The sequence below is a fragment of the Hippocampus zosterae genome, chromosome 4 (assembly GCF_025434085.1).
Source record: "Hippocampus zosterae strain Florida chromosome 4, ASM2543408v3, whole genome shotgun sequence".
NCBI classification, from domain to species: Eukaryota; Metazoa; Chordata; class Actinopteri; order Syngnathiformes; family Syngnathidae; genus Hippocampus; species Hippocampus zosterae.
The window spans coordinates 16,230,476-16,251,136 of NC_067454.1; the positions used below are offsets into that span (position 1 = coordinate 16,230,476).

At 42.8% G+C, this 20,661-nt stretch overlaps 1 protein-coding gene across 15 annotated transcripts in view; it reads left to right on the forward strand.

The window, feature by feature from the left end:
* The window catches only part of mical2a (microtubule associated monooxygenase, calponin and LIM domain containing 2a), a 44,551-nt gene extending 27,934 nt beyond the window's left edge, over window positions 1-16,617 (forward strand). For 2 of the 15 annotated variants that reach the window (XM_052063601.1, XM_052063602.1), the window contains exons 14-22: window positions 630-733; window positions 867-935; window positions 1,502-1,657; window positions 1,982-2,086; window positions 4,526-4,783; window positions 6,177-6,284; window positions 9,935-10,115; window positions 10,897-10,973; window positions 12,014-14,117. In XM_052063601.1, the coding sequence (XP_051919561.1) occupies window positions 630-733; window positions 867-935; window positions 1,502-1,657; window positions 1,982-2,086; window positions 4,526-4,783; window positions 6,177-6,284; window positions 9,935-10,115; window positions 10,897-10,973; window positions 12,014-12,382 (1,427 nt within the window). In that variant the 3' untranslated portion in view covers window positions 12,383-14,117. The other 13 variants (XM_052063609.1, XM_052063607.1, XM_052063610.1 and 10 more) reach the window with 13 other exon arrangements.
* The last annotated feature ends 4,044 nt before the right edge of the window (window positions 16,618-20,661 follow it).

The window sequence follows — 20,661 nt, forward strand, 5'->3', positions numbered from 1 at the left end:
TTACGCAGTGGAACACGGAAATCGAGCAGCGGCAAGAGAGTTCAACGTTAATGAGTCAATGTTATAACTTGCTGTTGGTTAAGTGAACTGTGTCGCTGCTTTATTAAATATGTTTTACTGACCTCTGATTGGTCTAAATGTCCGGCATTTTGGTAGCCAAATGAAATGATACAATACTTCGCTTATCCTATGCACTGTCATCACTTCGACTTAGCAGGATGTTGTACGCCGCCTCTGTTGATATTTACTGTTTCTCGTTCGAGTCTTGATATTGTTCTGCCAAGTTATGCAGAAACAAAGTGTAACTCCGGGCGAAGAGAATATATTCCCTTTTCAGTTGATTTCCTGTGTGTGTTATGAATTCCTACCAGTCAAGAATGCTGTGATGTGTGGAATGTGTATTTGTACCAGCGCTGTGGACTGACACTCTCAGAGGGGGCCGCTCACTTTATTTGATTTCATCCACACATTGATGTCACTCTTGACATTTTGGTTACGTATTTCGAGTGAAATGTTTGCCAGGATCAGTTCCCTCCGTCCTGATTTCTTGTGACTATAGTCTGTGCTTATTTTATGTTTATGGTTCCGTGGTAAGTTTGAGAGCTTTGATTCAGTCACATGTGCCGCAGGATCCAGACGAGCGGACGAAAATAGTGAAGATTATCCATCTAAGGAAGTCCGAAGTAACAATAATTTTGTTAATCTTGCACTGCCAAGGAAACGAATTCCAAAGGTAACATTGAATTGCATATGGGAGTGAGTACATATTGAATATTGCCTAACTTTGTTTATTATAAACTCAATTTAAATGCATTTTATTAATAATGAAACTTCACATTTTTTGTCCACTTCTACTGGATTTCTAGGATGACAAAAAGACAGACGGTACGGACACTATTTACAAAAGGAGAAAATTTTGCTCTTACCTGGAGGAGGTTTGTAAAAATCATTCTTGTAAAGATGTGTGGAATGCTCATTGAATGCAAGATTTGACTTTAGACTGCAAGTCAACAGTATTTGCTCTTGACTCTTTTAATTACGGTACCTTAATTTGCCACAATGGTAAAGGGAACCATAGTTAAAATGAGGCGGCAGTATTTGAGCAAACACATGTAATCGCTGTTGGGTAGAATTCCCGTATGACAATCATCATTTTGTTTTCTTTTGTTAAAAATGGAGAACTGGAATGCTTAAATACATAAGAAAATTGTTAGTCATGAAGGTCAATTGGCATGGGGATTCATTTCCGTCTATTACGCTGTTTAGTAAGTTTGTCGTTTTATTTATTGCATCGGTCGTGGCTCCAAGATCTTGGACACGCAAGGGTTCCGGCCAACAATGTGTCACTAACTGCAGCGGCATTTTTGTTGCCGCAATGGTTTCCACATGCTATCTATGATGTAATGTGATGTAAAAAAGATGTACGTCACCTTGGAAACCAACATTGCACAAAGTACAGACGGAATCAAATAATTTGTACCAGTGTGTGTGTGTTCAACAGATCATTGCTGTCTTTCAGGCCACTAATCTGCCCACTCAAAGTACCGGTACTTCATTGTGCGACCGAAGGCAACCCAAAGAGAACAAAGTGCGCTCAATGGCGACACAGTTGCAGGCCAAATTTGAGAGCACAACAAGCTACAGCCAATGGAAACAGGTACAGTGAACTGTTACATTTATTATTATGATTATTTCAAATAAATTGGCATTGTATTTGCACAACTGTTTTCCCTGTAGTCATTTAGGGAGGCAATGCTTTGCTCCTCATTTGTGCAAAAATGACTTCTCTCCTGTTGTCAAATGCTGTGAATTGGACCTTAAAAGGTTCTCAGTGGTTTCTCTGACAAAAATGTTCCTGTTTTTACTGCTAAAGTTATTTTTTCTTTTCTGCTCTCCTACACCCAGCATTTGATCCTTTCAGCCTCTCCCAGCTCTGTGCCTTTTTATTAACTCTGTTCCCAACCTTTCTGCCAAATCCCAGTCAGACAGCGAGAGTTCCTCCCCTCTTCAAACGCTCATCTCTGCTGAGTGCGAGCACTTTAAATTATCGCCTCCCATCCCGCCCAAGCCTCCACCTGAGATACAGGTAGAGCCATGAAGCCAGATTGCAGTTGGGAAACATATACACATTCACATTTATGCATGCTGCAAGAGAGAATGCAACCTCAAAACTGGCTCCATCCTCTTAACAGACAGCATGAAAATATCCAGACAAGAGCACATTTTACCACCATTCAGCTTATTTCAAGGAAAATGCTCTTTTTCTCTGTTTTATATTCTTTAGCCCTCACTCCCTTCACTTATCAGCATCCATCATTGATGTCATTGAAACACTGCCTTCCACAGAAATGGTTTGCATCGCAATGTGTCATTTTTGGATTCCACTACCTAAAGATCTATCATTAAAAAGGTGGGCAGTATGCGGTCCTCACAACATGATTAGTGAGGGGAGTCTGTTCAAACTTGAAACCAGCACGGGGTTGACCGAAAAGATGCGCTCATATGACTGTTAAACCCCGGCCGGCTATGTGCATCCACGAGCAGTGGTGGTCATGCCTCGGGGAGATGGACTGTCCTCTTTGCTTTTCTCCTGTTTTTTTCCCCTTCTTTATTCTGTCATTTGTCTCATGGTGCAATATCCCGTGATTATACCTGAGGTTATTATTATTATTAAAATGTAATATTGTATTTCTGCAGGCTCTCAGGTGGGATATAATCAATAGTAGTTGGAAGAAGGTGGGCTTTTTTTGTACAGTTGGAATTAATAGAATTTATCCTTAAGCTTGACAAAAAAAAAGATTTGTGGACATTGAAATCAAGTCATTCACTCTTAGATGTGTAATTTCCAGTTTAAAAAAAAATTGAACTTCTTGTACAATTTTAGTAATGCTTTTGTAACTGAATCGAAACATTGCAGAAACTTTATTTTTTGTCTGAAGCGTGAAGACATTTTGACGTTTTTGAGTCAAATTGACCCAAAAGAGCGCTGAAGCATTGAACAACAATGCGCACAGGCCAGCACAGACTGAAATATATCAAGTGATTTTCATTTTCCCAGTTGTCCCCATTAAATGAAGTGAAGCCTTTCAACATAAACAACCCACGCAAAAATGTCACTCATCCAAGGATAGAAATGTTAGGAAACTTGAAGGTCACAGGAGGGTTAATATGTCCCTAGGTCCAACTCAATATTTCCTTGATGCGCATTAACAAAAAAAGGTATTGTCGTAAAAGTGATTGGAGGTGCAGTATTGTTTTCATTTTGCAAGAGGTCACGTAGGAACTCAAAGTGCAACATTATTACAAAGTTTTAGCCACATCTTGATTGAGCTGGTTGCATCATTTGATCCTCCTCTAAAGATCAGCTGGCAGTAAAATCGCAGTGATGAATTATCACTCAAATCTGATTGCATAAGGAAACCAATCCAAATACTGTTCAAATGCACTCATGTTTTTGTTTTTTAGTTTATGGGCTGAAACATGGTAGTGGTTCACATAGCTCACTTCTGTGAGGCATCCCTTACGATCAATGCCCTTTCAACGATGCCCCCGTGACTGACTAATCAGTTCAAGAAGTCGGCTGGCATAACCTCACTCAGGGAAATCAATCGTGTTTTCATTACGGGCCAAATGGTAGTCATGGCTTCTCTCAGGGGACCGGTGAAAATAGCGAAACCGCATGAATGAATAATTGCTAATAATCACAGTTCAGTTCTTCATTTTGAGGGAGGAAAGTGCAACTTATCTGTCATTTGTATTTTTACCAAATGAACGATGGGAACAAGTTTGTTCGTTATGCCGAGTGGTCAGGGCTAGTCATGATGAGATCAGCGAGCCAGAATCACAGCGGGACTGTTTTTCTATAAAGTAAACATGCGGCTAATAGGAGCTAAACAACTTTTTCGTCTTTGACACTACTGTGATGACAGTCGAGTCGAAGTTGATTAATCGATTAATCGATGAGATTTTTTCACTACCTGTTGCTGCTGGTGTCAACATTTTGAAACTAGTGGCGATTGGAACACCTGAGCCTCGAGAGGCTAACCACTATGCTCATCCAGAATCATTTTATTTTCGTACTCTTTGACCTATGCAGACGGAAGATAATTCTTGTCGCTTTGTTGGCCGGACAGTTTGCTGCTGCACAGAGCCTCATAGTCCGACGATGCCAGCAGACAGCCAAATTGAAAGACGACATTGCAGAAACCTGTGACTAGCAATTCACTGATTTCAATCTTTGGAAATTGATGTCGAAAATTATTCAACCATTCGGTTCAACCCCCTGGTGGCTTGAACATGCAACAGATATTCTTGTCCTTTTCTCAAAAAGACTAATAATTACTCCATCAACTTATAAAAAAAAGGTCTTGCTGGCCACATCAATGACTTAATAATGGCTTGGATCTGGCTTGAGCGCCTCGGTTTAAAAATCGCGTGGGCTCAAGCATGTAAAACCACCGGTACGGTCCCGTCAATGATCGTCGTTCTTTTGGCACGTGACAGTGTGTGTATCATCACTTTTCAGTTTCAACTCGATATCAGACGGGTGGCACAAAACTTAATCCCCACGGAGCCTCGACTCAAAGCCCGAGAGCTCCCGGCTCAGTCGCAGCACTGCTTCTCTATGGTCAAGCTCAGACATGTGGCTCAGACACACGAGCAGGTCAAGACCTCACCAGAACCGGAGAGCCAAGCGTGTTCGGCGCCCTACGTCCACTCTGCGGTTACGTTCATGTCCAGAGTTCTGCAGCGCCTCAAGGAGGTGGATGAACTCGTCTGTGAGGTGAAATGTTCTCTTCTGCTCATGCCCTCTTCCACACATTCTCCTTCAGTGTGATTTTTGCATGTTGTGGTGGAACGTGAAGAAATGCAGATTATATACACCCTGTGTAACATGCAGTCAGATAGTGAGATCATCCCCATAATTATCCCTCCAGTTGGAACACGACAGGAGCAGGCCAGCAAACGTGGCGCAGGTTGTGGCGATTACGGGCTTAAGTTTGCGTGTGAGTGTGTATTTGTGTGTGTAGTGCAGTTTTGGTGAAGCAGAGGTTTACCTCTGGCTATTGTACCGAATCACATTTACTGAAGGCAGAAAAGAAATAAAGATGAATGACTTAAAAGGGTTTCATGAAGAAAATGTAATCCATGAGGTCTTGGTCGTGTTTTACAAGGTGGGCCATCTGTTCCTCATCTGGTGATATCATTTGCTGTTAGTTAGCATGTATTTGCAATTTTTGTTGTGAAGCCATCCGCTCCAAACCAGATGACATTAGAATAAACTTAAACATAGAAACTGAAGCAAAGGGAACAGTTTATAATGTGAATCCATGTTAAAATGACAATTTATCATTTCAGCAATAAAATTTGGAAAAAGAATGTGGCATGGCGATCAACTGGTTAGCACGTTCACCTCACAGTACAAAGATCTTGGATTCAATTCCAGGCCCTGGCCAGGGTGAATTTTGCATGCTCTCCCTGTGCCTGGACGAGTTTTCACCTGGTACTCCCCATCCCACTTTCCCAAAACATGCATAGTAGGTTCATGAGACACTCTAAATTGCCCCTAGGTGTGATCGTGAGCATGAACGGTTGTTGTTTGTCTATGTGTGCCCTACGAGTGGCTAGCAATAGGTTCAAGCTGGAGTAGGCTCCAACACGCCAACGATCCGCGGCTGGGATAATGACAAAGTGATTTTTAAGGAGCATCATCAAGAAAAAAGAATGCTGGGGCATTGAGACAAAAGTAGCACTTTGCTGCCATATACATTCTATTTTAAACACTAAATTGCGGTATGAAGTAGTTGTGGACTTTTGATTTTTTTTTTTTTAGGTATGTTTGTGCTCAGTCCTTTTTCTTCAAAACTCTTTTACTTGGTCCAAACCTATGTCAGCTTTTTGTGACTTTCTCACGTTTGTGTTCCACCACCGTTTGAATCTTCACACCAGGTGCCGTGTGAACATTATATCATATCTTCTTATTGTCCTACACACATTTGTTTGTCAAACTTAACTGTAGAACTAACAGAAGAGTCAACATTTCACTTTGTTGGCCTTAGTGAATGGAGATGAGAGTGTGTTGTTCCTTTCAGCTGTGAATGTGCTTAAGCGACTTGATTTTGTGTCATCAGACAGAAGCGGCGAGACTGATCTTTGGTTCACGCTTCCTGTTTTAGAAAAAAGCTCAGTCGCAACAAGCGAGAGAATTTCAGTCAAAGAGCATAAAGGAGAAAGCGCTCCACCTCAGCGGTTTGATCTCAGCAGACAGCTCTGTTGTTATCAAGGTGACTATCGCGTGCTTGCCCTTTGACCCCCTCCCTCCCTGGCTTGTGTTTCCTTGCATGTTTGGACACTCTTGTGGCATGCTTGTTTATTTTATGTTCAAAAGTCTAGATTACGGTTATTGTCATACTACTGGGATGGAAGACTTTTGAGCGTGTGCAAACAATTGCTTCCGTGAAATGTTGTGTATTTCTTTGATGTGCACTCTTTAATACGTTGACTTATTCTTTGTCACCATCACACGCAAACAAGAATGCATCCTACAACGTAGCACTATGCACATGTTGGCTTTGCCCTCGCGGCTCTCTCTGCACGTGTGCTTTTGATCAGCTGCAGGACCTCGTAAAGGAGGAGAATGTGGTTGCGCAATGTGTGTGTGTGTGTGCCCGCGTGGTTTCCTTGTGGTTTCTACTCCACCCATCCCATACAGTGCTATAAAGCTACATCATCCACATGTCTAAGCAGTTTTCACGGGTTGCACTTGTACATGTTCGTATTTTTGCTTTTTACTCCGACTGCTAATAAGATTTTTTAATCGAGTGGGAAACATGATCTCTGAGGTGGGCTCTCCTATCTCTGTGGCTGAAGTCGCCGATGTGGTTAAAAAGCTCCTCGGTGGCAAGGCCCCAGGGGTGGATGAGATCCGCCCGGAGTTCCTCAAGGCTCTGGATGTTGTGGGGCTGTCCTGGTTGACACGCCTCTGCAACATCGCGTGGACAACAGGGAGAGTGCCTCTGGATTGGCAGACCGGGGTGGTAGTCCCTCTTTTTAAAAAGGGGGACCGGAGGGTGTGTTCCAACTACAGAGGGATCACACTCCTCAGCCTCCCTGGTAAGGTCTATTCAGGGGTGCTGGAGAGGAGGGTCCGTCAGGAAGTCGAGCCTCAGATTGAGGAGGAGCAGTGTGGTTTTCGTCCCGGCCGTGGAACAGCGGACCAGCTCTACACCCTTAGCAGGGTCCTTGAGGGTATGTGGGAATTCGCCCAACCAGTCTACATGTGTTTTGTGGACTTGGAGAAGGCGTTTGACCGTGTCCCTCGGGGAGTTTTGTGGGGGGTGCTTCGAGGGTATGGGGTACCGAACCCCCTGATACGGGCTGTTCGGTCACTATACCACCGATGTCAGAGTTTGGTTCGCATTGCCGGCAGTAAGTCGGAATTGTTTCCAGTGGGGGTAGGACTCCGCCAAGGCTGCCCTTTGTCGCCAATTCTGTTCATAACCTTTATGGACAGAATTTCTAGGCGCAGCCGAAGCGTTGAGGGGGTCCGTTTTGGGGGCCTTAGTATTGCATCCCTGCTTTTTGCAGATGATGTGGTGCTGTTGGCTCCTTCAAACAGGGCTCTCCAACTCTCACTGGAGCGTTTCACAGCTGAGTGTGAAGCGGTTGGGATGAAGATCAGCACCTCCAAATCTGAAACCATGGTCCTCAGTCGGAAAAGGGTGGAGTGCCCCCTCCGGGTCGGGGAGGAGATCTTGCCCCAAGTGGAGGAGTTCAAGTATCTTGGGGTCTTGTTCACGAGTGGGGGCAGGAGGGAGCGGGAGATCGACAGGCGGATCGGTGCAGCGTCTGCTGTGATGCGGGCGTTGTATCGGTCTGTCGTGGTGAAGCAGGAGCTGAGCCAAAGGGCGAAGCTCTCAATTTACCGGTCGATCTACGTTCCAACCCTCATCTATGGTCACGAGCTATGGGTCGTGACCGAAAGAACGAGATCCCGGTTACAAGCGGCCAAAATGAGTTTTCTCCGCAGGATGTCCGGGCTCTCCCTTAGAGATAAGGTGAGAAGCTCGGTCATCCGGGAGGGGCTCAGAGTCGAGCCGCTTCTCCTCCATATCGAGAGGAGCCAGATGAGGTGGCTTGGGCATCTGATTCGGATGCCTCCTGAGCGCCTCCCCGGTGAGGTGTTCTGGTCATGCCCCACCGGGAGGAGACCCCGAGGAAGACCCAGGACACGCTGGAGAGACTATGTCACCCAGCTTGCCTGGGAACGACTCGGGATCCCCCGGGGAGAGCTGGACGAAGTAGCTAGGGAGAGGGAAGTCTGGGCTTCCCTGCTAAAGCTGTTGCCCCCGCGACCCGGCCCCGGATAAGCGGTAGATGATGGATGGATGGATGGATGGAAACATGATCAGAAACTAGTTGTAAATATGTTTTCCACTCATTGTGAGTCAAGCTTTTTATGTTGGTAGATGTCTGAGCACGCACATTGTGGCATCGGGTTTCACACACTGCCTGAATTTGTTGAAAGGGTTTATTTTGGTCCTTTCGGCAAAAATGATAACACACTTTAATTGAAGAGCTTAATACACACGCTTTAAATGTGCCTCAATAGCGTTGAGCGTGTATAGCAACAGCCACAACATTAGGTTCATCTGTATCAAAATTCTGATGAGTTATAGCTTGCATATATATATTTTTTTGGGGCTGGGGCAAGGGAAATATTTTTCTCCTAAACATAACCCTTTCAGGGACAACGGTCACTACAGTGGACAGCTTATCATGTTATCAGGTTACAGGTTATCATTTTTGGTGCATGAAAGGGTTAATTGGGAGCCTAAATATGTGACAGCTATGCTCTAATGTAAAATAAAGCTATAACAATAAATCAATATTAAATTATGGAAAAGCCTGCCATTGGATTTAGATTTTAGATAAGGAACTTTCTCTCATTTTAGGGTCATGTCTTGGCTAAATTTACATTCTCAAACGGTGGCAGTTTTTGTTGTTTTGTTTTGTTTTTTAACTGCTCTTGCACCAGACCCGTTTTCAAACTTCTGTTTCTGATTCCCAGTCAACCACCCCAAAAATGTGAATCTCTTAGGAAAGAATACGAGATACGAGTGGCTCGACTTTTGACTTTTTTCACTTTAACTTAAGAATGTAGATTTGGCGCTGCACGGTGGCAGTGAACTCAACACAATTTACAGGACACAGCAGTTTGGCAAAAAGTGATCAAGTCATCAACAAAATGACTTCAACAAACTTCCATCTTGTAGGCTCCAGCAAACCCGCAGCCGTCGTGAGGATAAGCGGGTTGAGATAGTGAATGTATTAAGAAACAGCAACAACTGCCACCAGAAAGGTCCTGCTAGCTTCATGCTAATGCTAATTAATTGGCACTGTAGATTCTACAGTATTTTGTGGTTCTATAAACCCTTGGAGCAACACAAATGGTTCAGTAACAAGATTTGCCAGACAATATAACTGTACTCACAGTCATATGATGTGAAGAAGAATGACTTCTATTAGTGCCTTAAATGATGAGCTTGGGTTTCAAAATGTTCTTATAGATTAGTTTTAGGCAGGACGTGGGCGGCCGACTGTATTGCATACAGTATATGAGAAGAGGCAAGAACTGCTCTGGATTTCTCATACTTCATTGAATATGACTGCCCTGCCCTCAGGTGGCCAATGCAGTCACACTAGTAGCATTCCGACAGTGTGATGAAAACAGCTGAGTTATGTCACTACCGTACATTCGAAAAGAGTATAATCACGGAGTGGTACTTTTCCTCATTAAACACACACATTACAGCACGTTTGTGTTTTCTAAAAGTAAATCATATTTGAAGTTCACGTTCCTTTTAATGAGGTTGATAAAATATTGAAGTCTTCCAAATCTGCCCTGATCATTGGTGTGTTATGTGGTCTTCAGGGCAGCTCGGTCCAAAGGGCGTTCCCCCAGTCGGCTGAAAAGTGCCACTCATGCGAGCGGCGTGTTTATTTGGTCGAGCGGATTTGTGCCGAGGGCTTCTACTTCCACAGGGAGTGCTTTCGCTGCACCACCTGCAGCTCTGCCCTGCGCCAGGGATCACATGCCTTTGACTCTCAACACGGTACCAGCACTTTCACTCATAACGTCAGAAAGTCAATCTGAACAAAGATAATAAATGCTCATTTTTGCTTGACGCTGTGAAAGAGGTGAACATTGGCGCTATACAGTATTTTGGTCTCAGTACGCGGTGTTAAAAACAGCAGTACTGTACAAATGATCAGACAATGTCAAAAATATAAACACTATAATCTTTACCGAGGCAGAAATTGGTTACAGATGTGAACGTGTACCTTTCTAGAGAGTGCATATTTAGAATGTACATGATCTTACGGCAATGGCGTACACTTGGGGTTCATGCCTGGTGAAGCACTACCAGTGTCACATTCAAAAATGTACAGTATGAGCCTAACAGAGTGGCGTATGTGAGCATTCGATTACCGGTAGCAGACTGACAAAATAAAAACATAAAAATAATTTGGGAAACTAGTACATGTCTGACTTGTACTAGACTGGTTTCGACCGGTACTCCACAAAGTTCTCAAATCAAATATGCGCATACGCTGGAAGATAGACAAGTCCATTGGGGAGGAGGCCTGCACTTCACTATCTGTTGTCTTCATTAGTCACAAATGAATGAACACTTGAAATTGCTTTTCCTGCTATAATGGTGGAAATGTATGCAAAAGCCTGCCAGAAAACTCCATTTGTTTCCTTAATGAGCATTATTAATTTGTTTCCTTAATGAGCATTATTATTTTGCAGTTAATACAGATCATGTTGAATTACGCCGGTGTACCCAATGATTTGGGTGGCTTCTATTAACATTTGAGATGCTTTGACAGGTAAATTGTACTGCAAGCTTCACTTTGATCAACTTAACAACGGGACAAGCCTGCATAGGAATGTGTCGACACGTTTGGTAAGATATGAGTGCCGCAAATGTGGATGTGTGCAAATGTGGACGTTTTCAAATGGAGCCGTCATTGTCAAACTAACCTTAAAACGCAGAGAATTACATGCTGTGTAGTTAAAACAGCCACACAGCTTTGCTGCAGGTCAATCCCTTTAGCTAAAGGTTAATAAACAATGCAAAACGCCATTAAAAGGCTGGCAAATAACATTGATCTTGCGGTGTTAACCCCTTCATGCACTCTTTAACCTGATAACATGATAAGCCGTCCACTGTAGTAACCGCTGTCCCTGAAAGGGTTAGGCAACAACTATTTACACATGAAATGTGGCGTGCCACATAGAGTAGATAATGCAATAATGCTCGCAGACATCTCTCTGTGAAGAACATCTCATAATTTAACCTTCATTCAGAGAGATACAATTGAGAACAGATTCTCTTTTGTCATGCTTACTTGCAGCACTTACTATTATGATTGTGACTCCACCCAGCCATCCATTTTCAACACTGCTTATCCTGAAAAGGGTCGCAGGGCGTTGCTGTAGCCTATCCCAGCTAACTTTGGGCAGAAGGCAGACAACAAGTTGAACTCGTTGCCAGTCAGTCGCAGGGTGCATATAAAGACAAGCGACCATTCACGCCCACATCCACAACCTCACTGAGTGGGAACCGATCCCATGCTGTACGTGTGTACCTCTACACCATCAGCGACTTTATTGTCGGTTCTAATTTTATTACTGCAGCTTGCTGCAGAGTTTTGACTCACTATGTATGTCAACATGTATATATGTATGTATGTATTGCCCCCTGTGGCCAAAGCTTGCACACAAGGAGCAGCACAATGTCTACTGAATTGAAACCAAAAAAGTGGCAAAACCCTGCTTAAATCTTTAAGGTCTATTTAATTGGCATTGTATGTTTTTAGGAAGCATAATATTACAGGTGCTATTTCTCATCTTGAAAACACTTGACAAAAACGTGTTGTTTTTTTTGTACAGCATTTGCAGTTCATTACTTGCCACGACTGATCCCTGATGTCTCTGTTGTAGAATCATTTTGGAAGTCGGTTTGAGGGGCGATGTGGTGCTGTGGAAGAGGGCGCCTCATCCAGCTGCACAGCGACCCTGCAGAGCCAGCCTGCAGCAGGTACCTTCAGCTCTGTATTACGGAAGCAGCTGAGCAGGCCCCTGAGTGTGGCGCGCGCCGTGTGCGGCGCCCCGAGGCGCGTGTGCCGCCAGGTGCGAGGGGGGGCACGGGCCTTCGCTCGACACCTCAGCGACAACGCCCGGGACTATGCCTTCCTGTACGAGCTACTGAGCTTGACTTTACCCTTGCTGCTCATCTTGTACGACGTTCTGCTGCAGATGCAAACAGAGGCTGTGCCTAGCGGGTCGGGCTCTTGGGTGCTGTGGGTGTAGGAGTGTACCGGGCCCAGGCTCGGAGATACCCAAATCTTACTGCCAAGGTTTTTTGTTTGTTTTGTTTTTAAAATTATTATTTTTATTCTTTTGTTTTAGGTTGCACCGAAAACATGTTATTAGTTAAATAGCATATCTGCCCAAGTCACTTTTCTATGTTTTTGGAAAACAAGAAAAGAAAAATCACAACAAATTCAACACGCAAGAAGCCTTGTTTCAGCCTTTGTGGATTACAGTGATCTGGATGACTGAGAATCGAATCGACGACTGTTAAGATTTTTGTTTTCTTTTTTAGCAAAGACATTGGCGTGTGTGTGTTTATTTTTTTTAATTGGTTGTGAGTTGAACATGACTTGATGTGACAACGATGTGATTAGGATTCAACCAAATACTCATAGCAGAATTTTTTCCCATTTTGATCCAGAAGAAAGTCTATTTGGAGCATCTGAACATACTTCGTGTTTCCCAAATACTGGACCAAAACAGGATGTAATTTCAATAGCATAGCCTTTGAATGTGCGCACACATAAAGTGAAAGTAAAAGCGGATTTTTATTCATTTTTAAATGGAATTGAATGCAATCGAAGCAAAGTCCTTGGTTGAGCATCCACTGTAATTTGCACACTGCTTCATTGAAATACAGGACATGAGCAAAACTGAAGTTAACTTTATTTTTGGCTAGAGCGAGTGCGCTTGACTTGAGATGTCAGGCCGCTTAAAATGTCAAATGGTTGCTGGGTGAAAAAAAGTGATCCTCAGAGTGGCTCTTGCAGCACACTTGGAGTTGCTTTACTCAGGTCATGATGACTGACTGCCTTCATGCACTTTATATTTGAGGACCGCCTTAAGGATTTAGCAGCAGCAACAAAAAAAAACCCAAAAAAATTCAAACGTGGACTGAATGTGCGATTTGCTTAAATGACAGTTTGTTCAGACTGTATATAGTCTGTACTTTGCTGCCATCTACTGTCGAGTCTCAGCAAAACAAGGGCGTCAAATCAGTCATTTCAGTTCTTTCTAGAAAGACTGAAAGACTCTTTATTTTACTTTTGTTTATTTTATTTCTTTTTGTTACTGTGGACAAAAGATGCTGGAAAACTTGCCACTCTTGCCGTTACTTGTTTTACCAAAAATCCTCCCAGTGGCCTCCTCCACCTATTGAAGCTTATTTAGCACTCTGGAGATTTTTGTATGTTGTTTTTGTTTACAGAAAAGCGGAGATGGATAGGCTCTCAGTGAGTTACCGTATATACATTCTGCACCTCTGAAACAACTAAGTATGGAGTTCATGAGTCAACAGATGGAAAACCTCATTGTTTTCAAATACCTGTTCCTAGAATTAAAAAAAACAAAACATGTGACTCAAGCCAACTTGTGCAAATGTTTGTTTACACAAGGCCTCCACAATTGTGAAACCAATGATGGCGTGTCTTTTCCCTTCTAAATGTCAGTCCTGTGCCTCCTTGTATTTAAAATTCTCTGCTTTATTCCAACGTTTTCCTTTCTCCGTCTGTATGCTCTTTTGTGTTTTAGGCGGTTCTCTTCGCCTCGTATGATGTGTCTGAGCCGACTGGATGGTTACAAATGTCGCGTTAAAGGTGATCACGTGCATGGTCACAAGGTTGTGTTGTTGTACTTCCCGCGGACATCAACATCCAAATAACTAAATTGTCGCTGTGCTTTAACTGCATTTACAATTGTGAGTTGATTAAAGTTGGCCCTGGCTTTGACATTACTCACCACGACTTTTGAAATGGTTCTGTGTGGCAGCGTGTTTTCATAATGACCGACAACTAATGTGGGTGTTGTTTACAATTTGTACAAAACAGCCAGGAGTGACACATCATTAAGTTTTATGTGAGAATCGGTGCTTGAGAATGGCTCAAAAAAATCCCTTTTTGAATGCATTCTTTTGTGATATAAATAAATCAGGCTAGGATGATCATTTAAAACTTTTCACTATTAATTTGGCATATTATTATTTTTTTTAATCTGATTAACCCAATGTTGAAATGGGGGGGGGGGGGGGGGGCAGCATGGTGGTTGGCTGGTTAGTATGCCTCACAGTGCAGAGGTGCAGGGTTTGATTCTGGCTCCGGCCTTCCTGTGTGGAGTTTGCATGTTCTCCCGTCCCTGCACGGATTTTCTCCGGGTACTCCGGTTTCCTCCCACATTCCAAAAACATGCATGTTAATGGAACACTCTAAATCAGAGGGGGGGCAAACTACGGCCCACTGGCCAAATCCGGGCCGTTGGTCTTTTTAAATTGTCTAAATTGTCCCTAGGTGTGGTTGTGAGCGCGGATGGTTGTTCCTCTGTGTGCCCTGCAATTGGCTGGCAACCAGTTCAGAGCACACCCGCGAACCTTGTGAGGATAAAGAGATTACAAAATGGATTTTGGATTTACAAAATTGAATTTATTCCTAATATTTGTAAAAAAAAAAAAACTAGGAAATAAAATAAACATCCTGTTAGACATAGAAGCCCAGTTTTGTTGCGATGGGTTCGACATCAAAAGATGAATGAATATGACAAGAAATCAACAGTTTTTTTCAACGGATTTTTTTCCAGCTATTTACAACTGGATTTTCTCCACAATTTAGATAGCTTTCAAAAGAAAGGATTTGAAAGGAGAGGCAACGGTGTCAACACTCCCAATCAGTTCTTTCTCGTGAAGTTTCTTTCATAAATTGACAGCCAAAATGTTTTGGTCGACTCCAGAGAATTCATTTTTCACCTGAAATCACATGACATCATCCATCAAGATTAACGATCCCATCCCAGAAGAAGCCCTGCAAGTCCAAGCCATGACATTTACCTCATTTCACAGATGAGCTCACATGTTTGGGATCATGAGTAGATTTCATTTTCAAAGGTTTACAAAGCCTTTCCATCACTCGGCTAAAGATTCATCTTTTCTTATCAGTCCATAAAACGTACAGTACGTGTCTACCTTTTGGGAAATTCCTGCCTGACCTAGCTGTTCATCTTGCTAATGAGTGGTTTCGGTTTTATAAATGTTCTAGTGTAGCCTCTATTTTTGTCCGGAGGTGAACAGTCATCAGGAGCGGAGCTAAGAAAAACTTTCAGTCTAGTGGCCAGAAATAATTTAATTCTTTACGTACTCCATGTTTTTTTTTAATTTATTTAATGAAATACAATATAATATGATGCTATTTTCATTATTAAAAAAAACACAGTACACATTTTTGGAGGGGAGTGGAGACTGCAACAGATTGATGCGGAAAGATGTTTTGAGTTGCGAGCATGGTCGCGGAACGAATCAAACTTTTATCCCAAGGCATGGCTGTACTCGCTGTTCGTGAAATCGATTTGAGTTTCTATTCATCTCCTAGAATCATATAAAAAACAAATGTCAGGGATTTTTTTAAAAAAGGTTCTACATTCTGTTCGCATCTGATGTCAAACCCAAATGTTTTCCGTCGACAGCAAAAATAAGGAATTGTTTGTTTCATAGATGGCCGTGTTGCCGTTGTGTGCTGCTGGAAGATGTTTCTGACCTTTTTGTGAAGATGAATCTGATCGCCAGATTGATTTATTTAATCTTACCACTTAAGATTCGTTTTCACACTGCACCATCTTGAACTTTGAAGATGCTTATTTCACTTTTTCAATGGTTTGTTGTGTTTATTTCTGTTTAGAGATCAAATGAGATCAGGCAGTGATGTTTATTTCTCTTAATATTGGAGTGATTTGTGATTTCATTATGACATTGACTTTTCTGCATGTGTTATTTTATTGATATTTACCCAAAGTTCCCCCTCATTTACATGAACAATAGCATACAATAGAGCAGTTATAAACACATAGTACACAGGTGTCAAACTCAAGGCCCGGGGGCCGAATGTGGCCCGCCACATCATTTTATGTGGCCCGTGTAAACAAATCAACTTCCATGATGCTTTCTAAAATCTGTACCAAAGTTTCAAATTCTCATATTAACAAATAAGAGAGAGAGTGCAAGCTTTTTCTTGTGACCAAACGTCTAATGACAGTAACTTACACAACAGTTGAATAAACCGTTATTCTTGACACCTTTTCTCTTGTTTCAGTCAGAACGGCCCTCCTAGGGAAACAGTAACTAAAATGTGGCCCGCGACAAAAATGGGTTTGAACAGCTGAAAGCAAGAATTCAACCATATTTTCAGAGCGCAAATCTGCAGATTTGTTGTGTAAAAAATGGCTCAATTAAAACATGCCTCTGTCTTGTCTCATTTTGCCTGCAAACTGATCATGTTTTATTTTTGTTCAAAGCTATCGAAAAGACAAGCCTTTATTTCATGATTAATTTCCCCACAGAATTTCAGTTTTGCAAATTTCAATTCATGCGCTTGTTTGACTGAAATGTTGCACATATCTGCCCGTCATACTGGGTTTATCTTGATTTCTTTGCCCTGCTCCAGTTTCGTGACCATCATCCAGGTGTAAAATGGACATGCTGAATAACCCTCCTTGAGTTCACTTCAGAGCTTACAGAGAGGATTACTTGCCGACGCTCCGGGTGACATATTTGCAGTCGCTGTTATTGCGATAAATGTAATGTGTTTCCTTGAGTGTTAAACTAGAAAACAATTTACACAGTGATGATGATTAGCATTTGAGCAACGGGGCAATCGGCCAGAAATTGGACCAAAATTACCATTGCCCTAAAAGCTGAGGAAAACACACAAACTGCCGGGAGAAGATGAATCCAAAACATAATGTCGGCACTTAAACCTAAATCATCTTTTTTTTAGACTCCTTGTGAAAGAGGATTCACAATGGGCGGTGGAAATAAATTGTTTTTTCATCCATTTACATTTCCTGTATGGAGGAAAAATAATTACGCTCTTCACAACCAAAAAGCCTGCCCCAGCTCAGCCAATATAAGACAACTTTCATGGACGGAAGGCTTTGAAGTTGTCAGCTTTCCCTTTTTATCCGGGCCTGAGATGCTGAACTACTTTTAAACACACCCTTGTGAAATACATCAACCACCCATCCATTTTCACTTAAGGAATTTGGAGCCTCTGGCAGGCCTCTTGAACTGAGGATCCAGGTACAGCCAAGGATGATCGCCAATCAACCCCAAAACCATTCATACTCAACATTCATACCTGTGGCCAATTTGGAGTTTTAAGCAAACCTGTTTTTGTGGGACAAATAAAACGACTGTTCAACGTTTTCCCAGCAGATAGGGGAGGTTGGAAGGTTGGAGGAGAAAACACAACAACTGGTAAGTGAGAAAGGGCAGATTCAGCACGGGCCCGTTGCAGATTCAGTCGGGGGCCAGCAGAAATATGATGTTTCACAGTACTGTATTACGGTACTGGAGTTACAGCTCTATTTTAAAATGTTTGAATGTATAACGGGCGGCCCGGTAGTCCAATGGTTAGCACGTCGACTTCACAGTGCAGAGGTACCGGGTTCAATTCCAGCTCCGGCCTCCCTGTGTAGAGTTTGCATGTTCTCCCCGGGCCTGCGTGGGTTTTCTCCGGGTACTCCGGTTTCCTCCCACATTCCAAAAATATGCATGGCAGGCTGATTGAACACTCTAAATTGTCCCTAGGTGTGAGTGTGAGTGCAAATGGTTGTTCGTTTCTGTGTGCCCTGCGATTGGCTGGCAACTGGTTAAGGGTGTCCCCCGCCTACTGCCCGAAGACAGCTGGGATAAGCTCCAGCACCCCCCGTGACCCTAGTGAGGATCAAGCGGTTCGGAAAATGGATGGATGGATGAATGTATAACGGTAACTCAACCTGCCGCCCTCATTGAACTTGCTTCATAGGTTCATCTGTGAACAGAAAAGGAAAATAATTCCAAAACAATTGAAATACATTTGACCAAAAGTAAACAGCTCAGGCGGCTCGGTGCTCCAACGGTTAGCACGTCGAACTGACAGTGCAGATGTTCAGGGTGCAATTCCGGCTGTGGCCTCCCTGTGTGGAGTTTGCATGTCCTCCCCGGGCCTGCCTGGTTTTCTCCGGGTACTCTGCTTCCGTCCCACATTCTAAAAACATGCATGGCAGGCTGATTGAACACTCCAAGTTGTCCCTAGGTGTGAGTATGAGTGGGAGCGTGGTTGTTTGTCTGTGTGTGCCTTGCGATAGGCTGGCAACCTGTTCACGGTGTCCGCCGCCTACTGCCCGACGACAGCTGGGACGGGCTCCAGCACCCCCCGTGACCCTTGTGAGAATAAGTGGATGGGAAAATGGATGGATAAACAGCCCAACTGTGTAGTTCTAAAGTGAAATCGAAAAACATTGATTCAAAAAAAACTCCTGACTGCAGAATACTCCCAGTCCTGAGCGCTCCTCCTGGATTGAATGCGGCACTTAATATTGAGTCCTGGATTTCTTGTTATCGCCTTACCTCTGACTTTTATGCCGGAGAGACGGATAATGATTACCAATTGCTCTGATCCGCCGTCATCCTTAATGTCCAGCGCCTGCGATATGCTTTTTCTCCTAGAGGAAAATGATCCGCCCATATGCCTTAAAAGGGAGCATTTCACGCTATTAAGGAGAATTACGCTCCTGCCTTCGTATGCTGTACCTTGCTAGAGCATCTGGAGCAATTTTACATCAGTTTATAGGCTACTCGCCAAATGGTGAGCAACTAAGAAATTCCAAGTTGTTCACTTTAGATAATAAGGAACTTGTAATTGTGTAATTCTTGATTGATATGACCAACCGCAGAATCATTCCATGTTATTTTCGCGTCAATCACTCTGTCCCATTAATAGGAAATCCTTGAAAGATGTGCTATTGTTCCAAACATAAAGCTGTACTTGTAAGAACTGGGTCGACGGGCGTGGAATACTTTCGAGCTATTTTGCGTCAAACTGCGTTTATAGCCGAATTTTGGATTGCCAGATGGCAGAATATCGCTTTCTCTGATTCTGTTTGATAATCACACCTAAAGCCGGTTGTTCTAAAAATGTGTGTCTCTGCGATATCGCAAAAAATCCCTTGCCTCTGCAAAAATCTGCGGGCACATCTGGTCATAATCACATTTTAAACATCGGTTATGCAATAATCTGACTTTAATGTCTGTATCCTTCTGGCAGTATCTTCTGTTGCGCAGGCAACGTTTGCTGCCGCGGCGATAAAGAGATTAACCTGCGAGTGCGCAAACTGTTTGAAACACTGTGACAACCAAATGGGTGCGAAAAAAACAGATTCGATTTCAAGAGACGGTTGTGAGGACTTCATTAAAAACATTTTTTAAACTTTTCTCTTTTCTTCCCCCCTGTAGCATGCCTTTGAGAAGATCTTTAAATAAGGACGTCTTTTTATCAAATGGGATGATTTATTCCCATTTTGCTATAATTTAAAGAGAAAATTCCCCTACGGTCATATTATTCCAAATCAGTGAGCCAACCTTGATTTTTTACATTTTCTTCGCATTGTGTGTGAATAAAGCAAAAAGAGTACAGCCAGCTCAGCGGTCAAAGAGCAGAGAGCCAGCGCTTGGCCTTCGGCGACGATCTGATTAGAGAAGGTTGGCGACCAGACTAAACCAGACCAGACAGTTGCAGCAGCAGAGTATATCTGGGGGTGGGGTGGGGGTTGGGGCAGAAATGAACAGGATTACCCTAATTCGATTGTACTGTGGCTGGCCCTTAAAAAGTTGAAATCACAGGACTGCCAAACAAAGCTTTTGCTCAGAATGGGCTCAAGCTGTGGAGATGCGATGTGCTTAAAAAAGCAACAGTATCTAGTGATAATTCAGATTTCAGCGCATCATATTGGGACATACAATTCTGTAAAAGTGTTTTCTTTACACGCGGTAGATGTAAAATGTCTACACACCCCTATTCAAATGGCTTGTGTTTCTGATGTGAAAAAATGAAAACAAAATAAATCATTTTAAAGGGTTTTTTTTACCTCTAAATTGTACAATGATTTTCAAAACATTTTCGTAAGGGGTTGGGGGGAAGTTAGTAACTGCAATGAAGAGGTTGCATAAGTGTACACACCCTCGTATAACTGGGATGTGGCTGCCCTGCTTATTGGTAGTCAGCACACACCCGGCGCAATTTAAGTTACCTCTGATTATTGTGATTGTTCTGGTAGGCTTTTCCTGACACTCTTTGGTGTTCTAGCGCAAGTCTGAAGGCACATTACCTTTATTATTTTTGCTTAACCTCACCCCCAAAACAAAAAAATCCCATTTCATTGAGTCAGACATGTTGAGGGTCACATTATTGGTGGACATTTTTTAGATTTTTCTTCGTCACAAAAACCTCCTCCAAAACAAATAAAAAGGGTTACTGGAT